General features: G+C 43.5%; 1 protein-coding gene across 1 annotated transcript in view; it reads left to right on the top strand.

Moving 5' to 3' along the window:
- inpp5a (inositol polyphosphate-5-phosphatase A) overlaps positions 1-18964 on the top strand; it is a 176284-nt gene extending 157320 nt beyond the window's left edge. Inside the window, exons 13-16 of the mRNA XM_084075355.1 lie at positions 9300-9411; positions 15124-15192; positions 16403-16490; positions 17156-18964. Of these exons, the coding sequence (XP_083931481.1) occupies positions 9300-9411; positions 15124-15192; positions 16403-16483 (262 nt within the window). The 3' untranslated portion in view covers positions 16484-16490; positions 17156-18964. The remainder of the gene's footprint in view (positions 1-9299; positions 9412-15123; positions 15193-16402; positions 16491-17155) is intronic.
- Positions 18965-19304: the final 340 nt, after the last annotated feature.

Below are 19304 nucleotides of genomic sequence, written 5' to 3'. Positions count from 1 at the left end.
ATCCAAAAGCAACATCTAGCTCTTATTGTGATACTTAGACCAGCCATTAGGTCATTATCCTATGCATGTAGGCTGCAGCAGGTCTGTTTGGCTGGGAATAATGGTACAGCATGCTGTACATTACGGTACTTTTGATTTCATATCAGAAATAGCATAACTACGGTAATATCCCCTAAAACATACTAAGAGACGGAGTAACTTATTCATATATTGTGATTGATTTAGGGGAAAGCTTTTAGTAGTGCTCTGATCTGATTTCTTGACTCTCGTTCTTCTTTTGTTGGGAGATCGATGCAACAATTGAATCGGGACCGCGGCTTGGCGAGGGAAATGCAGTGGACAATGAGGGGGGGACCGTAGAGGAATGTATCCCTCTTTAACCTGGTTACTGGGAACAGGCTTTGAGGGAGATTTTGAGCGACACGCGGCCCAGTGGCACAACTTCATCAGTGTACAACTCATAAGTTCACCGAAGAGGGAAAAGGGGGGTGGCATAAAAGCATAGGAAGATGCTGGAAGAGGAACAAAAAAAAGGTGCCCCAGTCCCGTGCACCCACTGTTAGAAATGTAACAAAATTGACCTGTTACATTTGTACACTCTCAGAGTTAGAAATGGATAAGTTAACACTGAGGGCTTTACTGTGTCAGAGTTAAATTGACACTCATGATTTCACTGCGTGTTTGTCAAATCGAGACACAATGGGAGACGAGCAGAGAATGAGAAGCGATCTACAGTCACACAGACCAACTTGGTGCTAGCAGGACACGCTAGCTAACAATTTTCACTTTAATCCCGTTGGCAGCATAAAACGGCGAATTCCTCCCATTCCGGCACTCTGCTGACATCCAAAACAGCCAAATGCATGTAGACAGCAATACGCTAAAGTCATCACCGTGCTAACAGAAACAAAAAATAGAAACCTTATTCCAAAAATAATCTGTTGTTTGGATGGGTATCCATGAGCAGGTGGACTGTTGTTTTTTTCAGTCTTTTTTTCCCCCCCATTGCCTTTGTGTATTAATCTGCGTGTGTGTGTTTGAGCAGAGAGAAAGTTGGGAAGACACTAGCGAAGAAGGCATGGCTCCAGTTCCATGGGTCTGTTTGCCAAGTCTAGACTTTGGAAAGGAGGAGAGAGGAGAGTGCCCCGAGGCGGTCAGGAGGTGAAACAAAACTGAGAAGGGTGAAACTGATAAACAGTTGTCTCTTCACCGTTTGGTGTTTGACAGGAAGCCAAGGCAGGCACCTCGGGACCAACCTTAGCAAGTTAGCATACATTTTCCAAAGGTGGCGGGTCTATGAGGATGGGCTGAAGAGTGACTTCCCCTCTGGGAAAACAACATTCACACGTCCAGTGTTTAGGAGGGGAGGGAGGTAGGGGGGAGAGAAGAATCTTTCGGAAACAGATTGTGCCAGGCGGAATGACTGTATCCTTTGAAGGAAAGGAAAGGAAAATAGCATTTGGTCAGATGACACAAATGGCTATGTGCCAATTTCTCAATAAGATTTTGTCTCTGCACAATCGTGAGAACTAATACCTGGCTGGCTCTAAGGCCGACACATTGAAACTACACACCTTGAGTTGCAAATCGTTGAGGTTCATGCAACTTGACCGTTACACAAAACATTTAAAACACAATCAAAACTACCACAACACTTTTCGCTGTCTGTAGACGACTATAACTTTTTTTTAAATATTCCTGTAATGGCCTCACGTCATTAACCACTTGAACCCCAGCCATATTATTATATGCATCCATATTCTTTGGCAAACATAAGCCAAAAATAGCAGATCTACAAGTTTGTAGGTTGGCTATTTTTGGTGAAGAAATTTGGTATAGAGGGAAAAAAGCACAGTTGCAACTCAGGTGTGGTTTTAAGTGGTTAATATTATATAGCATTTTTAATAGCATTTTGATTGGCTGTTGCATGAACCTAGTTTCAAAAACCTTATACTGTTCCAACATACAAAGTTGCATGCAAATTTTGAGTCACTTGCAGGGTGATACACAGTGCAACTCTGATTCAGTATCATAAAAACGTTTCACGCGTTAACGCCAGCATGCAACAAAGGGCACAGTGTCAAATAAAGAACATTTGAGGGTCATAGGTAAGGTCATGCAGCACCGTAACACATAAACAACAGACAGAACCACAGGCACGTTAGACATGCCCATGTCAACGACTGGCTGAATGAGATTTGTAGCTTGCCCTTCTCCTGTGTACTATCTTCTTTCCCTGCAGCAGCATCCAGAGTGCTGGAGTTTTGTGTATGAATTCATTCATGCTCATGTTTTGTGGAATGCATCTCTCCATTCATGGTGGAACACACACACACACACACGCACACACGCACGCACGCACGCACACACGCACACACGCACACACACGCACACACACGCACACACACACACACACACACACACACACACACACACACACACACACACACACACACACACACACACACACACACATGCCACAGAATCAATTAACCTGGCCTTCAATATCCTACTTACAGGCCACAAGGAGTGTATTACCACAGAGTCAATTTTAGTGAATTCAGCCTGCACTCCTTAAAGGGACACTCACACTGTGGTTTTCACACTTTCTGGGCCCAAGGCACACCAATGGGCAAGTCAAAATCTCAGGGCACTCCTGTATATGTTGTGAAAATAGCCGATCTATGAGTTGGCATCGTGATGCGTTGAGCTATTTTCTATATTTGGGGAATTTATGGAATCAAATAAATAAATTAATACATACTTTAAAACGTTTCGCCTATAATGAATTGCCCAAAATAGGGACGCCAGGTTGAAAATATTGAAAAAAAGTATATACCCCAAACATTTGGGTATGGAATTTGCATCTGTATCGGGAAATGAGTGCACACTGATAAAGTAAAAAAAACGAATAATAATTAATACCTTTTTGTGTAGTGCATCAGTGTGCTTTGGAACACCGTTTGGTTGATTATTTAATTATTTGTTCAAAAATAACAGATCTTGCGAGCTCTGATGATCTTGTAAATCGGTTGTTTTCGCTATGAATACAGATGGAGCCTTGAGATTTTGACTTGAACATCGGCGTGCCTTGGCCACATACATTTGAAGACCCCTGGTGTAGAGCACACAGGAAGCTAACACTCATAGGAAGCTGTTCTACAGTATGTGCACTTAGAGGTCTGTGCAATGAAGACAATTCTTTGAGCAACACCACTGAGAGTGATGTCACCCTGCATGAGTGTGTTTGTTTGTGTGTGAGTGGGTGGGTATGAGTACATGCGAGCTCTATGCCCCACTGTATGTGGTGTTCTGCATGAAGGAGACCTCTTGTTCTCCTCACTGTTAGCGGTCACCCTACACTGGAGCGGAGGCGCGTGACTCCATTTATGGAGTACCACAGATGTCCTTTTAATGACGGCCGTTTTTCGTCAAAGCACTGCATTGGAGAGCCACATCCCGCTGTGACTGTGCTGGCCGCGGTTGGCTCGGAGTGGGGCGCAGGGCCGCGGCGTAGTAACGCACCGAACAGCTGAAGGGGAACATTGTTTTACAGCCACAGGCGCATCCATCATTCTAACTGCTGGTGAGCCCATGGAAATGATGAGGGCCCATTGTGGCGATAATAGCTGAAGATTGCCCACTGCCATGTGTCTTTGCCTCTTTCCCTGAGATGACACTGGCAAGAAGGAGGCTTTGTTGAAAGACACCCTTGTGTGAAGAGAGGATTAAGTGGAATTCCTCTTAGGTCTCCATGTCTTCATTTAGCATGGCCACTGGCCAGAGGGTTTTGATTTTGTTTATATTTTTTGCCTTTATTCGTCCAGTTGACTTAACCTGGATGCTGTGTGCATGACGGCACGAAACAGAACCACCTCGGATGCGGCACGAACCGTAGAGACTAGACGGACACAGCTGGTGCTGAGACAATTGCGTCTAGGACATGATGAAAGTGGTTACATTTAGCTATGGGTTTGGCATGGTTAGGGTAAGAATGCAGGTTGGCATTCACCATGCCTACCTGCCAGCAGACGTGAAAGGTTTGATGACTATGCAGGGCAGCTCTCCTAGGGCTGAAAGTTAAACCACATCCAATTTACAATTTAGGCATTTAGCAAAAGCTCTCATCCAGAGCGACTTACAAGTGCAAAGATCAGAATAAGCCGAGTAAGCATGAACTCTAGTTAAAACTAGAAAAGTGTGCTCCTCGGAGCAGGCCGTTCATTCATAATTTGGCGCATTTTGTTCAGAACGGACCACTCCTCAAAACTTTGGAAGCCCATCTTAGCCATTCAGGATGGAATATGAAAAATTTGACATATCCGTCTTGAGCACATGATTATAGTGAGATAATGTGTACCGATTTGCGTGATGTTTGGACAAAATCTGTAGGAGTAATATCCCAAAATGTGATTTGCAAAAATTGTCTTCCTGGTGGCAGAGGTTCTGCTCTGGCCTGCAGGGAGTGCACAGTTTCAAGCCGATCAGTCCAACGGTGCCAGAGATTAGCTGTACACAGACGGAAGGACGGACGGACAGATGAACACACACGCACACACACACACACAAGGACGGACGGACAGGGCCGAAAACATTGTCTCGTCACTCTTTCGGCCTGGCGAAGACAATAATCATATAGAGTGCAGAGAGAATTGTTAATTTATCTGCAAGGGTGTAGAAAAGGCTAGCTAGCCTTCAGTGGTGAACAACCGTTACCTGTGGCATTCAATCTATTTGTATTCTACTATACCAATGTTGTGCCTATGAGACCCCCCAACCCTGCACGCCGAAGCAAACATTTAACTGTATTGATAGCTCTTGGCTGATCTCTGTGCATCAAAGATGTAGTATATGTGTATGCCTGTTTATGCCTGTGTTCTTTCTCTGACGTGCATGCATGCATATGTGCGTGCACGCATATCATTCAGTGTTTTGCCAGGCCTCCCCTGACAACGGCAAACAAACATAGCTGCAGAGGCGGCAAGTCGCTCGAAACTCGCAGTGCCTGACGTTCCGGCCAATCCCAGTACAGCAATGGCCATGATTACCGCATCCCATGATGCTCTAGGGGACCCTTGACCTCCTGTCATTGATACTGTGTAACTCTTATCTCTGGCTTCCTGCCCTGCCTATATTTCTAAGTTTATATTGCCCTCATCAAATACTGCGACACTCAATAGGCCACTGTTTGGCTTGTCACTTATTATTTGTTATTATGTAGAACAAGGTATAATAGCTTTTGGTCAGGAGATAGGAGAATGTGGCACAATGGGACTTGGGAATGAGGGAGGCAGTGCAGGAGAGAGGTTAGCAGTGTGACCTATTGCTGTGGGGTCAACTTTTAAATCACTTTTTAAAAGACATTACAGAAAGGCAGAAAAGGTCTGGAGTGCTGAGATGTTTAAATGAGTAATGAAGGTGCTCTATTGTAGGGAATACCAAAAGGCAAGAAAAGAAAGGTCCAAGTTTAAAAGCCTTTATTAACCCATTAAGACCTCAGGCCGATTTTCTGAAAAACTTATGTTGCTTTATCAGTGGTTCTTCAGTGCTTTTTCATGTCAAGGGCCCTCAAAATCATATGTATTTGGCCGCGGACCCCCCATCTAAAAAGGTTTTGTTCCAGGGATCCCCAGAAGCAAAGATTCTAGTTAAAAATGTTCTGGGTTACAACATAATTACAGATGGGCTTATTTTGCCTGTTTTTTTGTTTGTTGTTTTATCCCGTTGCTCATTGTTTGCAAAGCACTTGAAAGTGAAAATCGCTCTTCAAATATATAGCTTGATTGTATCGCATCGTTTTAGTTATGCTAATAATCATTGTTAATTGCAGTATTACTGCCTGTTGCTGTGCTGGGTGAGGCTGGTGGGTGACACGCCATAAGCAGGCCCTATGGTGTGTTCAGCTCACCGGTTACCAGTGCAAGACAAACAACCAGCACTGACAGGGGAGCTGACACTGGCCGGAACACATGTGAGTGATGTGTCAGCAGCCAAGTCAAACATTAAACTCCAAACCAGGCGTGAATGAATGGGCTCTTGGTGGGTGCTATAGAGGAGCCTCAATATGTAGCCATCCACACGTGTTCCAGTGAAGATGGGGGGAAAATGTAGTGCCACTGGAATGGAATGGGAGGTCATTGTCCCACAGAAATAACAATAAATAAAATCCTGTTTGGAATGTATTTGAAACAACAATGTCTATGCATGCATGTTTGCATATACATTTTCTGTGTGTTGTTGCTAACCTGGAAGTAAGCCCCCGACCCCACCCGCCCCCACACAGGTGGACAATTGTTGCCATTATCAGGTTTGTCCATTAATTAGTGTAATTAGTCTTGCTGTGGGCAATAAGGGCCTGATAGGAGCTGACGGCCTCCGGCCCTCACGCCCACTCGGCCACGTTTACCTTCCGCGATAAGTTTGTGAGCTTGCTAATCGGACACATTAATCACTTTGGCCCCAGCGCGCCGCTCGGCTGTTTGCCGTTGCATTAAGACTGTTATCTCTATTGGAGCCATTGGAGGGTGTGGTATATTAAGAGGAGAAACAACCCGTATACCTTTACCTGCACATACACTGCAGAATTAGCCTTTAATGGCCATTGTGGAGTGCTGTTAATCAGCTTTTACAATGGGTGATCCTGTCATCAAAAATGACTGAATGATCGTGTGTGTGGTTCTCCAAGTAAGTTTCCTATCAGGGCTTGAGTTCATTGTCTGAAAGAGGTGAGGAGGGGAACTAACCTGATTTCTCTGTTTTTTTCTCTTTAACATCAAACTGACCCCAACCTTGTTAGTCAATAAAGCCATTACATTCTCACTTTGGCTCTGTGTGACGGGCGGCTCATCAATGGGCTCTTTAACCAGGAGGGGAAGGAGCATGGGAACCGTCCCTTTGAGGGAAGCATTATGGAGGGAGCACATCCAGGCCACCCTGAAGACGGCACCCTGCTTTGAAGACTTTCCTCTTTTTCCCCTGACTTTCCATCCTCCGTCTGATCCTTCTTTATCCCCTCTCCTCTGTGTCACTTTCTCTCTCGCTCTCCATATCTCGGTTTCACTCACCCCATTCTTCAGCCTCTCTTTTATCCCTGGGATCACTTCTTTAGCTCTTTGATTAGCATACCAAAACCCATCCACATTTCCCTCACTATGCCTTAAGTGACATTAATGCTAATTGGGGGCAGGGCACTTCTAAGTAGCTCTCTGCCCAGTCTATTTGTACACCTGGTGGGGGGCTCAGCATGGGGGGGACGTGTGTGTGTGTGTGTGTGTGTGTGTGTGTGTGTGTGTGTGTGTGTGTGTGTGTGTGTGTGTGTGTGTGTGTGTGTGTGTGTGTGTGCGTGTGCGTGTGTGTGTCAGAAAAGGGCACCTCATGCCCAAACTCCTATCCTGGCTAACCCCCATCCTTGTCTAGATCTCTGTGTCTTTAAGTCTGCAGCCACCACCATGGTACCGCTGTAACACCCCCTCTAGTTGCTGTCCCCTTGATTTGTAGAGAAGTTGAACTGTTTACCATCACTATTTGACTTGTTAAGCCCCTGATGGTGACACACACTCATTCTTAAGTTTTGGTCGAGAGTATCCTGTGACATGGCTGCCATATTAGGAAAATGTGTGTGCAAACATGGGATAGAAATGTGCACATTTGTGTGAATTGTGTGCCTGCTTGTTTGTTGTTGTACATACGTGTGACTGTGTGCACATGCACGCGATCACGAGCAAGGCTGATGGACCATAGTAATGAGCGCCGGTGGGTGTCCTAGCAGCAATCTAGTATTGTGTCTCTAATCACACTGGAGGCTGACGGGTAAAACAAGGACATGTTGTCTTTGGACAGATGGATGTTCTTGACTGACAGGCAGGAGGTCAGAGGTCGGTGCTAATACATCACTGGTGTCACGTTTAAACTCGGCATCTTCAGAAAGAGAGCATTTTAGGAGAATTATATATTGTTTCATTTTTGGGTGTCACAGGACCAAAGGTCAAGAAACTTGCTTACTTGCTTATCTCACCGCCTCCAGTTACATAATACACAGTAAAATCATCAGTGTTCATTTATCCATGTGTAACTCCGATAGTTCACGAATGTAACAAAATGGACTCTTACTGGTCCATTTGGTTATATTTGCATTTTCTCAGAGTTCGATTTACACCGTGGGTTGTACTGTGTAGACAGATCAGGAGTATGGTCTTTGTTTGGGTACAGTTTGACGTGAACACACGGCTACAACAATCAGACAATTACCAAATGTACACTGCGCTGGCACAAAGTCCAATTAAGCTATCAGGGCTTGGCAACTGTGATGAATAGAATGCGGAGTATCTGTGTTTATTTTATCATTAGGAATATCACCGTCCCGGGCGAAGAGGCGCGTTGTGCTACGCTACGGTTAGCACGCGTGGCACTGAAGGAGCAAATTGGATTGGTATTACAGTATGTGAGCCTGGCCGCGTTATCCTGATGAGCGCCGACAAACAAATTGGATTGGTGGCGTGTAAATCTGATGCAGTTTGATGAGCCGGAGGGGCAAATTGAATTCTCAACAATGTAAATCTGTATCGGCTCGATAGCTCCTGGCGGGCTCCGGGCCCCGCGCCGCTTAAATCATGCGATTGTTCCCTGCTGTTTCCCATATACAATCTCTCTTGGCCATTTGCCGCGACACCTAATCTCTTTTTGATGATGGTGTAAGAGATGTGGCTATACATATGGGCAAAAACTTGACTGTCTCTCTACCCATCTATTTCTATATCTCGTTCTCTCTCTCGTTCTGTCCTTCTGTCTCTCTCCCACTCTCTCTCTCACACACACACACACACACACACACACACACACACACACACACACACACACACACACACACACACACACACACACACACACACACACACACACACAAAAAACCTGTACAGTTGGCAGAGAAGGATTGCTTTGATTGAGCCAACCATGTGTGTTGATTCAAGAGATTAGCCAGATGATTGGTTATACTAATGGACCTCCTGTTTCTCTCAGGAAAAAAATAAAAAACAAAAAAAACATTTTGATCACTCTGTATCTGAGAAGAGGCACATGACAGGAAGCCACATTTATCATTTGTCCCTCAGCCAGTTTTGTATTAGTTATTGTCTTTTTTATTGTCCATTTTGTTTTATTTATTGACTTAATGTTATGACTTTAAAAGCACAATACTTGATTGTATTTATTATTATTATATCGTTTTTTGTATTAGTTCCCTTTAGAGCAAATTTATTCAGCTGATTAATGGGCTTTGTTGTTGTTGTTTTATGCCCTTCCAGTTATCCTTACAGTGAAGACAGCAATCAGGGCAAGGAGTACATGAACACCAGGTGCCCCGCCTGGTGCGACCGCATCCTGATGTCTGCCTCCGCTAGAGACCTGGTTTTAAAGGTGAGTTTCATACACCGGCATCAGGGGCCATCCTATGACTTATTAACCACTTAAGCCCTATGTTATACTAAGTCGTGCAACGTAAGACGCATGGTGAAAATAGCTCACTGCATTGCTTTGTGAGCTGTCTGCTAGTTTGGCTATTTTCAACAAAAATCATCATCATAATGATAATTGAGTGAGGTTCCGTATCTCCTTTTTGGCACTGCAGTCTTCACAAGTGAGAGCTTTTGTTTCACAAAAGCTGGCTTGGTCAGCGCTCTCCGATCTCTCAGCCAGAGGCATGAGCAAGGCATTCAGCACCATTTAATCCCAATGTCTGCCCTGAGCCCTCCGGTAAAAACTGACCAGTGGCATAAGGCCGTGTTCGTACTGGGGAAGTCCACCGTTTTGATTGTGCGTCGCTTAACATAAGAGCATGCACGCTCAGCAAAACCATCCCCAGATAAATTGAGATGTTTGCCACAAAAACAAGAATCAATTTTTCTCATTGAACCAACACATTCTCCTTGATGCATGTTTCTTCTTTCACCCCTCTGTCAGCTCACAGATGGTGGGATGAGTGGGTGGGTGGGTGTGAATATTCACTCATTTTCTAAGCCACGGTCCACACAGACAGTATATATATATATATCCCAGCACTTCCAGTGGACCCTGTCATCTTCATAAAGCCACGGATCTTTCTCTCCCTCTCTCTTTCTCTTTCTCTCTCTCTCTCTCTCTCTCTCTCTCTCCCTCACTCTCTCTCATCTCTTTTATTCTTGTCTCCTCTACTGCCCCCTCCCCACCTCTCTATCTCTTTCTCTCTCTCTCTGGTCCCAATGCTGCAGGCGGGCTCAGAGCTAGGCCCGGAGTCAAATCCAAAACCCATTGTACCATTCTAAACCCCCTACCAATCTGCCATCTACCGCTTACTCGCCCTCTCTTTCTCTCTATCTCTCTCTCTCACTCACACTCTCTCCTCTTTCCCGTCCTCCTCTTGCAGTCTGTGCTGCAGTCTGTTCATTCTTAATACCCCTACTTTGTTTGCTGGATTATGTGAAGATCTGCTGTACAGCCCTGCAAAAGTTTTCTCAGACCTTATTGGAGCTATGCAGCCATGACGAACACACACACACACACACACACACACACACACACACACACACACACACACACACACACACACACACACACACACACACACACACACACACACACACACACACACACACTCCTACAGCGAAATTTCACATACCAATTCCTAGCACATTGCAATTTGAAACTTCTAATTTGAGCAGTGGTTCTCAAAGGGGGACCAGGAACCTTTGGTGTTCCTTGAGGGTGTTCCAAATGGACCCTTTAACTCTAACTCTGAGAGTGTACTAATAGAACCAAATGGACCCGTACACTGTCAGAGTTATGGGGGTCTGAAATAAAGAAATAAAAATGTTTGTGAACAACTCATTTAAAGGAAGCCGTTAGCCAGAGCATCTCGCAGCAATGGAATAAGATGCACTAGACACTTAAATCATCATCCTTACAAGCAGTTAGTAAGTATTAAACCACTTTCAACCTGCTTTTCATATTTTGAGCATGTCATTGTTCTAGCAGCAAAAGTAGCATCTCAGTGAGCTTGTAGTAGATCAGCTATTTTCGCTATTTATCGTACATCAAATTATATAGGGCTTGTTACGTTGTTATGGAGACTGGGCTTCTACGTGCATTGGACAACAGCAGCTTTCAAGTGGGGAGGGGGTGCAGTACTGTATTGTACAGCAACAGTCAGTACACAGTGGGGTGGCTGCACAGGAAGTTTGTCTTTCTTTTGTCCACCGCCAATGAGAAATTCCTTCCTGCTCTTTCTTCTCAGCGACTGACGCATCACAAGCGGGTTTTAAGTCTGCAGCCCATACCATAGTACAGTGGTTCCCTAACCGCGTCCAGTCAGACAAGTGCAGGTGTGCCGTGGGATTTTGTGACAGCCAAAATGTGACATTATTGCAATATCGTCTTTGTCTGCAACTATATATATATTTGTTTATTTAATTTACAGCCAAAAATGTCAACATTGCAATTCATCTATTTTATTTGTTCACAAATGTTTCAAAATAGCAGATCTACAGTGTGTCGCAATGCATAGTGAGTTTGTAGATGAGCTACTTTCACTATGCAGCATTCAGGGGGGCCTTGAGATTTTTACTTGCCCATTAGTGTGCCCCCTTGGCCACAAAAACTTTTAGAGCCACTGCTATAATGGTCACACTCTGAATTTAAAAGTCAGTCAGAAGGCAAGTGCTGCCAATACAAGCCATCACGTTGGCTGTGGGGGTATTTGAGAATGATTATGACGATCCATAATATTTAATTACATTGATATTTTCAGGGTGATGCTCTTCTTTGCGTTGAAGTACCAGTGCAACCATAGAGTGACCTTCAGTTCGTCACGTTGCCAACATTAGAAGCAACTGGCTCTACAGAGTCACACATTTCCGTGTAACAGACAATCAGTGCATCGCAAACGTTGCCCCCAAATGCACACACTGCCTTTAGCGGGGCCACTGTTTGCTGTTTTTCTCAATTACCAGCTAATTGCTTGTAATATACGGGAACTAGGCAGTCTCCTAACAGTTAGTGTTATCACAGATTGGCTGATGATTCACTGGCCACACACACACACACACACACACACACACACACACACACACACACACACACACACACACACACACACATGCGCGTGTGCACGCGCGCACTCACTCACCAGCTCTCAGCATTACAGATTGTTGGGACATGGGCCTGTAAACAGCCCCAGCGTGTGGCATCATCTATCATGGCACGGTCGGTTAACTCACCATCATGTTATTTTCTGCTTGCCGAGCCCTAACACGGCAAAGGTTGCCCGTTGGCTGTGGCGTGCGGCGCCGGCCCCGGGAGCGTCGGTAATGAATGTTTAGCCGAGCGAGCGCTCCGTCTCTGCCGGAGGGGCCCTGGGTAATTTGTTTATCTGTCTAAAGATTATGCAGGCCGAAAATCCACAATTTTATGCTGCCTTTGTAAATTATCCAGTGTGTGTTTGATGAATGTATCCCCGGGCTTTGGGAGGCAGCGGCTCGTGTGTGTGTGTGTGGGGGGTGGGGGCGGGCAGGGGGGGGGGGTGTATCTCGCCAGACAAATAGCGAGGTTTGCCGGTGCGTAGCTCGCTTAGAAAAGGTAGAGCGGTGGGGGGGGTATCCTGCTAGCGAAAGCACGCCGGGGCGGCGTTGACCCTCTTCGACTGGCGGATTGGTTTGAAGTTAATTTGGATTTCACTTTATGGTTCATTCTCAGGCGCTCTATCTCTTTTTCTTCTGAAGCGGCGACAGCCACGGCTCACCTAGTCACAGCTGACAGCTCTCCACCAGCGTGGAGACTCTTGCGTTTGTGGGTGTGTGTGTGTGTGTGTGTGTTTCTCTGCGTGTGTGAGTATGTGAGTGAGTGAATGGTGAATGTGTGGTGTCGATGGCCGTGTGTGTGCATCTGTGACAGTTTGTGTGTACATCTAGGTGTGTGTGTGTGGGTTGAAGGGGTGCCTGGCTGTTTAAAAAGTCTTTAGTTCAACCAGAGTGGTGTGATTTATACTCTTCCCTCCAGATCCATGTCTCAGTTGGTAACACTTCCTTTGTTTGCTGAAAGTGAAATTGAAACATAATTTTCTCAGAATAGGCACTTGGATTACAGTGGGAGTGTATCTGGCCACTAGGAAAATATTGTCACAGTCGGGTGGAAACCTCCTATGTCCAAAACGGTTACTTTCCCAGAAATGGAAAAAAAAGGACCTGCGTTCCGGAGGATTTCCGCTAGTTTTGCACGACTCTGTTGTACGACGAAGTAGGGTATTCTTTCATGAAAAAAACATAAAAAGTTGAAATATGGAGATACAAGATTTTTGCTCGACAGCCATGATATCCTCTTTGTACATTAGCCCCCGCCACCCTCACTTAATTACTATTGACTGCATTGCTCAAAACCTTCAAAGCGAAAACACAACGCTGTCTTCCTAAGGGCTGAGCTGGACTCATTTGTGCGGAAATATGTTACATTATATAATATTGTGATCTTGTAGATCGGCTACCTTCGGTACGCGACAGTATAAATCAAGCTTAAGAGCTGATTTAATCCATTGGATGCTTCTGTTGTGCATAAATCACATGCAATGCCGCCGCAGATTTTCATGACTTTGTGATAACACTTTCATTGTATGGAGATTTAGCATTATAGCACCTTCATAAAGGGCTGGCCCGTTTTACGGCACATTCGCGCATGACAAACCCTTATTCAAAACGGCGTCATTATATATTTATGCAAAATGATTACAACAGGCAGATTTGTGAATAAATTGTCCCCCAGACGAATTACATCTTCAATTTTAATGTGCGTGCAGGTTGACTCCAGTGATTTCTACCAGTGGCTGTCCCCACTGCTGATCTGCCCCTGTGTCATTCTGTTTAACCACTTTCAACCTGGCGTCCCTATGTTGGGCTTGTCATAATTGGCACAAATGTTCAAGTATATATATATTTCGAAACAAATGTCACATCGCATTGTCACACGTTATGTGTTTAAATAACAGCTATTTTGTCCTGGTAGCTAGAGGTAGAGTCGGTAGAGGACTCGCCCCTTGACCACAAGGTCATGGGTTCGATCCCGGGCACCGCCACAGCGAATGAGTAGCACGGCTTGGGTGTGGCAAGTCGTGCGGTAAGTACTGGGAGCTGATGGTAGGTGTCGCGCTCCACCTCAGAAATTCATCTCCCAGCGGTCTAGCGCCCACTGTTTTACACCTGTAAACCTGTGATGTGACAATAAAGTTGGTTCTGATTCTGAATGCCTGATTTATACTTGGTTTCACTTTGTGTCGTGCACCGAAAGTAGCCAATCTACAAGCTCACAGTGTGTCGCGAGCTTGTAGATCTGCTGTTTTTGGTGCACAACTAAGTATAGACTAGAGACACAGAGACTTTGCCTGCTGCTGTTCTGTACTGTAGCCACTGACAATCTTCATATAATTTCATGTATAGCTTACGTGCTGTGATTGTAAAGCTCCTGTGATGGTATCCATAGACCATGGGAACAAATTTGGGAGCGCATTACGATTCCCCTTCAGTTATCTCGGCTATGGCGAATATGCTGAGTGATGCTCTGACAACGCTGTAGTGTGACTGCTATCACAGAGCGATATTTGTCTTTTTAGCTGTTATAAAACATTGTTTCATATTTTTTGTATTGGCCCAATGGATTGGAACCAAATGAGAAAACCTCTACATCCTTTAAAGGTGCTGTAAGTAAAATGGTTTGGTTAAACCATAAGGTCTTTTGTTAAAAGGTTAAAGCTCTATCTTCTGATAGTAATTGCTATAGTGTTTGTTCAATAACAGAGGTCTCCCTGTCTTTCCAGCTGTTTTATTAAACAGAAAGCTCACAAATTTCATCAAATCAGGAAAGAGAACCCCACAAAGATAATTTATCAGCTTATGTTCCAATTCCACTTTTGTTTGCGCATTTCACTTGTTCTGTGTGAGTTCTCTCTCCTGATTGGATTGGGAAAACCCCTGTTACTTTACAGTAACTTTACTAATCGGAATATAGAGTTCTTTAACACTTGTTTTAACAAAAGTATATCATGCCTTTAACATAACAGGGATAAATGTTTGTCTCGAACTGTACTGACATTTGTATTCTGTCTTTCCACAGCCTGACAATGAAGAGAAGTCTATAGTCTATGATAACATAGGGCCCAACGTCTGCATGGGGGACCACAAGGTAACTTATTCAGTGTGTTTGTGTTGCCTAGTGCACTCACTGCTTCATTCAATGTTTGTTGGCTGTGTGTTTCTTTATTCACATTGTTGATGTTTTGGTGTAGTGTCCACTGATAGCTGTGCCATATGTGATTTAAGTGAATATTAGTTACTTCCATTTATTAAGTGAAACACTCACTAAAATATACAAAATTATTATCTTGACTAATGTTACTAATGTACAACAAAGGTTTTCCCGATTGCGTAAAGTTTAACTACACAATAAAATCCTCAGTGTTTATCTATCCATGTGTAACTCAGAGAGGGCGCATTTGGTTGCATTTGTAGTACCTCTCGGAGTTAAACGAACACTCAGGACTTTACAGTGTGAATGTGTCACATATGTGACCTAAACGTCCAGGGTAGAAGAGCCCTGCAGGGTTTGGGGGGTTTTCTGTCATGCTGACTGACTACTGTATTGAGAGTGTTTAACACGGTCGCTCCAGTCGACGGTGTCAGACGTGAGGGTCCCGGGGCTGAAAGAGAGGCGCCTTAAGGCCGCGCCGGAGGCCAAAGGCCCGCAGGTCTTTCATCATTACCTAGTGTGCAGTGGACGGTAGTGTGTATCTGTGAGGTGACCGGGGCACACTAAGACACTGCAGCAGCTCCGCGATCCCGACCCACACATTGCTGCTAAAATCACAGTTGGCTATGTTTAAAAAATGTCCAATGTTGTTAGCATGTGGGGGGAAGAAAACGCACGCTCCCCGGTATGTGAGTTTAACCTGTGTGTGTATACACAATAAAATCCTGAGTGTAAATTGAACTCTAGAACGTACAAATGTAACCAAATGGACCCTTTTGGGTCCATTTGGTTACATTTTACACTATGAGTTACAAATACGTAGATAACACTGAGGGTTTTAATGTGTAGGCTTGAGTCACAAAGTGTGCGTTCAATCGTATGTATGCATGCAGGAACATGTGCATGAGTATAAGTACGTGTCTGTGTGTGCAATATATTCTCACTCTCAAATAGTGTGTGTTTGTGCACCCGCACATCTATAGTATAAGCTTTCACTTGCCCAAAGCGCATTCATAAGGCCTTCAACTTGTATGTTCTCACCATCGCCACCATGTGCCATCGCTCCCAGCCTGATGATCTGCCTGTGTGTGTTAGACCCAGTTAGATGGTTGCTAACTTTCATTTGTCTCTCTTTCCCCCCTGCCAGCCTGTCTTCCTGTCCTTCCGAATAGCACCGGGGGCAGGTAAACCTAATGCAAATAAGCACAACTGTTGTGTGGTGCAGTGATGTCGTGGTAAATATTAATTTTCTTTTATTGTAATTATTAACATTGTTTCAATTCATTTGCTTTGATTTATTTATTTGCTTTTTATGGCCTCAATCAAAAGGGCTTTTAAAAATGTGTTATGGTCCACATTGCCAAGTAAAGTGCAGCGATTGCAATGTCTGGTTCCCAAATAAATCAAAGCCAAATCCAAAAGGATTTACTCACTATGTTTTTGAATAGACATTTTAAGACCTTCGCATATGAACTAGGGACATTTTAGAACAATGGTTCCCAAACGTTTTAACTCGAGACCCAAATGAGAAAAATTATGTCTCCCCTGGGACCCAAACTACAGAAAAATACACATGTTTTATTTTCACTACTTCTGAAGTTTTTTTTAAATGTATGGAATTTCTTTGATTTGAATTTGAAAATGTATGAAATTATTTTGAAAAATGTTTGACATTTGTTTTATTTCTGAAAATGTTTCATTTTAGATTTTTGAGTGTGGAAACTCTTGGGAACATGGGGGGGAGGGTATATTTCCTAATGAAAATGGGTCCGCGACCCAAAAATGGGTCCCGGCCCACTGTTTGGGAAACACTGTTTTAGAAGTTCTATTCATTGTCTCCTATACCAGAATGTATAAATTGCATTTTGGAATAAATGCCTTCATTTCTTTATGTTGTCAGAGAAGTGGTGCCAAAGAGGGGAGCAGATATTCTGTGAAGCGCCTCTGTGAGAACACAGGAGAAAGGAGCAGGACACCAATGCACATACATGCACGCACGTGCACACACACACACACACACACACACACACACACACACACACACACACACACACACACAAACCTACGCAAACTTTTCAGCAGTGCTGACCAGTTGTTCTGACAGCCTCCATCCATACAAAAAAAAGCAAAAAAAAAAAAAAGGCAATCGTTCTCTCCACAAAACACTTGCTGAGAATGTGGACTGGCCGCCGAGAAGCCCCTTTCTCCAGACAAGATACACATCACTGACCTCACCGTTGCCACGCAACCCCATTCCCCAGAAGAAAAAAGGACGGACAACTCTCTCTCTCTTTCCATGTCACAGCCTTGTTTGTTGCCAAAACTCTAATTGAAATCAGTACTACATGACTTTAGACGATAACCACATTTGCAACTTTTAGGTATGCCTCAACGTATAGATGCTACTCTTCAATGTAAGATGTTTTAAAAAAGAAAAGAAAAGAAAGAAAAGTGCAATGCAAAAAAAGTTGTGTATCTATATTGTTAGATTTATTTGTACATGGGACAGTATAACATAGAGTTGTTAATGTTTTTTTTAGTGCCGGCCTTTTTTTCCTCCTTATTTTTCCTGACCAAACTTTGTGGTCCCTTTGTTAGATTAGATAGATGTTTTCAGTTAGTTCCAACAGTTTTATCTATAATATTATACTTTTTTTTTCCTTTTTGGTTTCATTTTGAGTTGTGTGTTGTGTGCGTATACACACTGCCATGCCAGACATCAGTTGAGTCTCATTTTATATACTGTACTTTTTAAAGGAGATAATTTATAATTCTTACCAAAATTGTTATGCTGAAGTGCATGGAGACAGAGTGACTGTCTGGGTGTTCCTACAGCCACAGTGACCTTTGAATAGTAATTACAAGAGGAAAGAAGAGAATCTTTTCAGCCAACGTGATTTATAACCTATCCAAGAATGTTTTAAGCAGTGCCATAGACCATGCAAGTATATAAGATATTGTTTCATACGTATATAGCAGTCTCACACATTATTTCATTATTATTCTTACTCTAACTTATTTCTATGTGATAATATTATGGTTCTGAATGTGATATTTTAGATAGGCTTGGGTATCCTCAAAATGTAAACTTTTTTGTCTATTTTTGTTACTGCATTATGGTGCCAAGTATTGTACACAGAAATGAAGTGTCTAGAGTTTAACACAACATACTTATGTCCAATGGATAAAGGTGTTGATTATAAATTGTAAAAGGAGAACGCTAAATGCGCGAAAGACCAGGAAGAATTGCTTTTTAATTTTTTATGTAGCCTTCGACAGCCTTGATTGCGACGTGGCAAATAATTTGCTCTCCTCGCTCGTTTAGAGCATTAAACGGCGATTATGGAGGGCTGTTGATGAAACGCCAACGTTTCTTTTTATTGATTTAATTTACTACACTACAGAGTTCACAGACTGTGTGAAGCCGTTAGATTGATCCTTGATTTTTCCATCTAAATCACTGCAAGTGGAAATGATTTTGTGCCTGCCGCAGCAGAATTTATGTTGTCTTGACTGTGTGATTTGGTTCGTAGGCAAAAAAAAAAAAAGAAAACTGCTTGTTTTTCCGCTGGTCATGTGATATAGGACAAGCCGCAGTTTTATTCACTCCTCTTATAAAGCAAATAGAGATTTTATTCTACCCGTTTGAGCGGCGTGGCCTCTTACTGTTGGTTATGCAGTTCTCAAGCAATAAAACCATTAGAACTCATTGGTTGTTTGTCTTCCTTGAGTAGCCTATTATATTGTTGATTATACCAGTGGTTCTCAACCTTTTCAGGCCTCAACCCTCCAAAAGAATCATATTTGAACTGGGGCCCCCCCACCCCGATTAGCACTTGGAATTGTAGGAGTTGAGGCATTACATTTTTGGTTCCACAGATAAATATTGTGAAAATATCAGATCTACAAGCTTGCAGATCGGCTATTTTCACAATATTTGCATCTTTCTTATGTTATTGGACAATTTGGCCAATGTTTTACCAGTTTGTATAGTTTGTTGATTACTTTTGATGCAATAATGGTCTTTTCTTTTCTTTTTTAGGTATTAA

The sequence above is a fragment of the Gymnoscopelus microlampas genome (assembly GCF_963454915.1).
Source record: "Gymnoscopelus microlampas genome assembly, chromosome: 13".
Lineage (NCBI taxonomy): Eukaryota > Metazoa > Chordata > Actinopteri > Myctophiformes > Myctophidae > Gymnoscopelus > Gymnoscopelus microlampas.
This window is presented reverse-complemented; position numbering and strand designations above follow the sequence as displayed.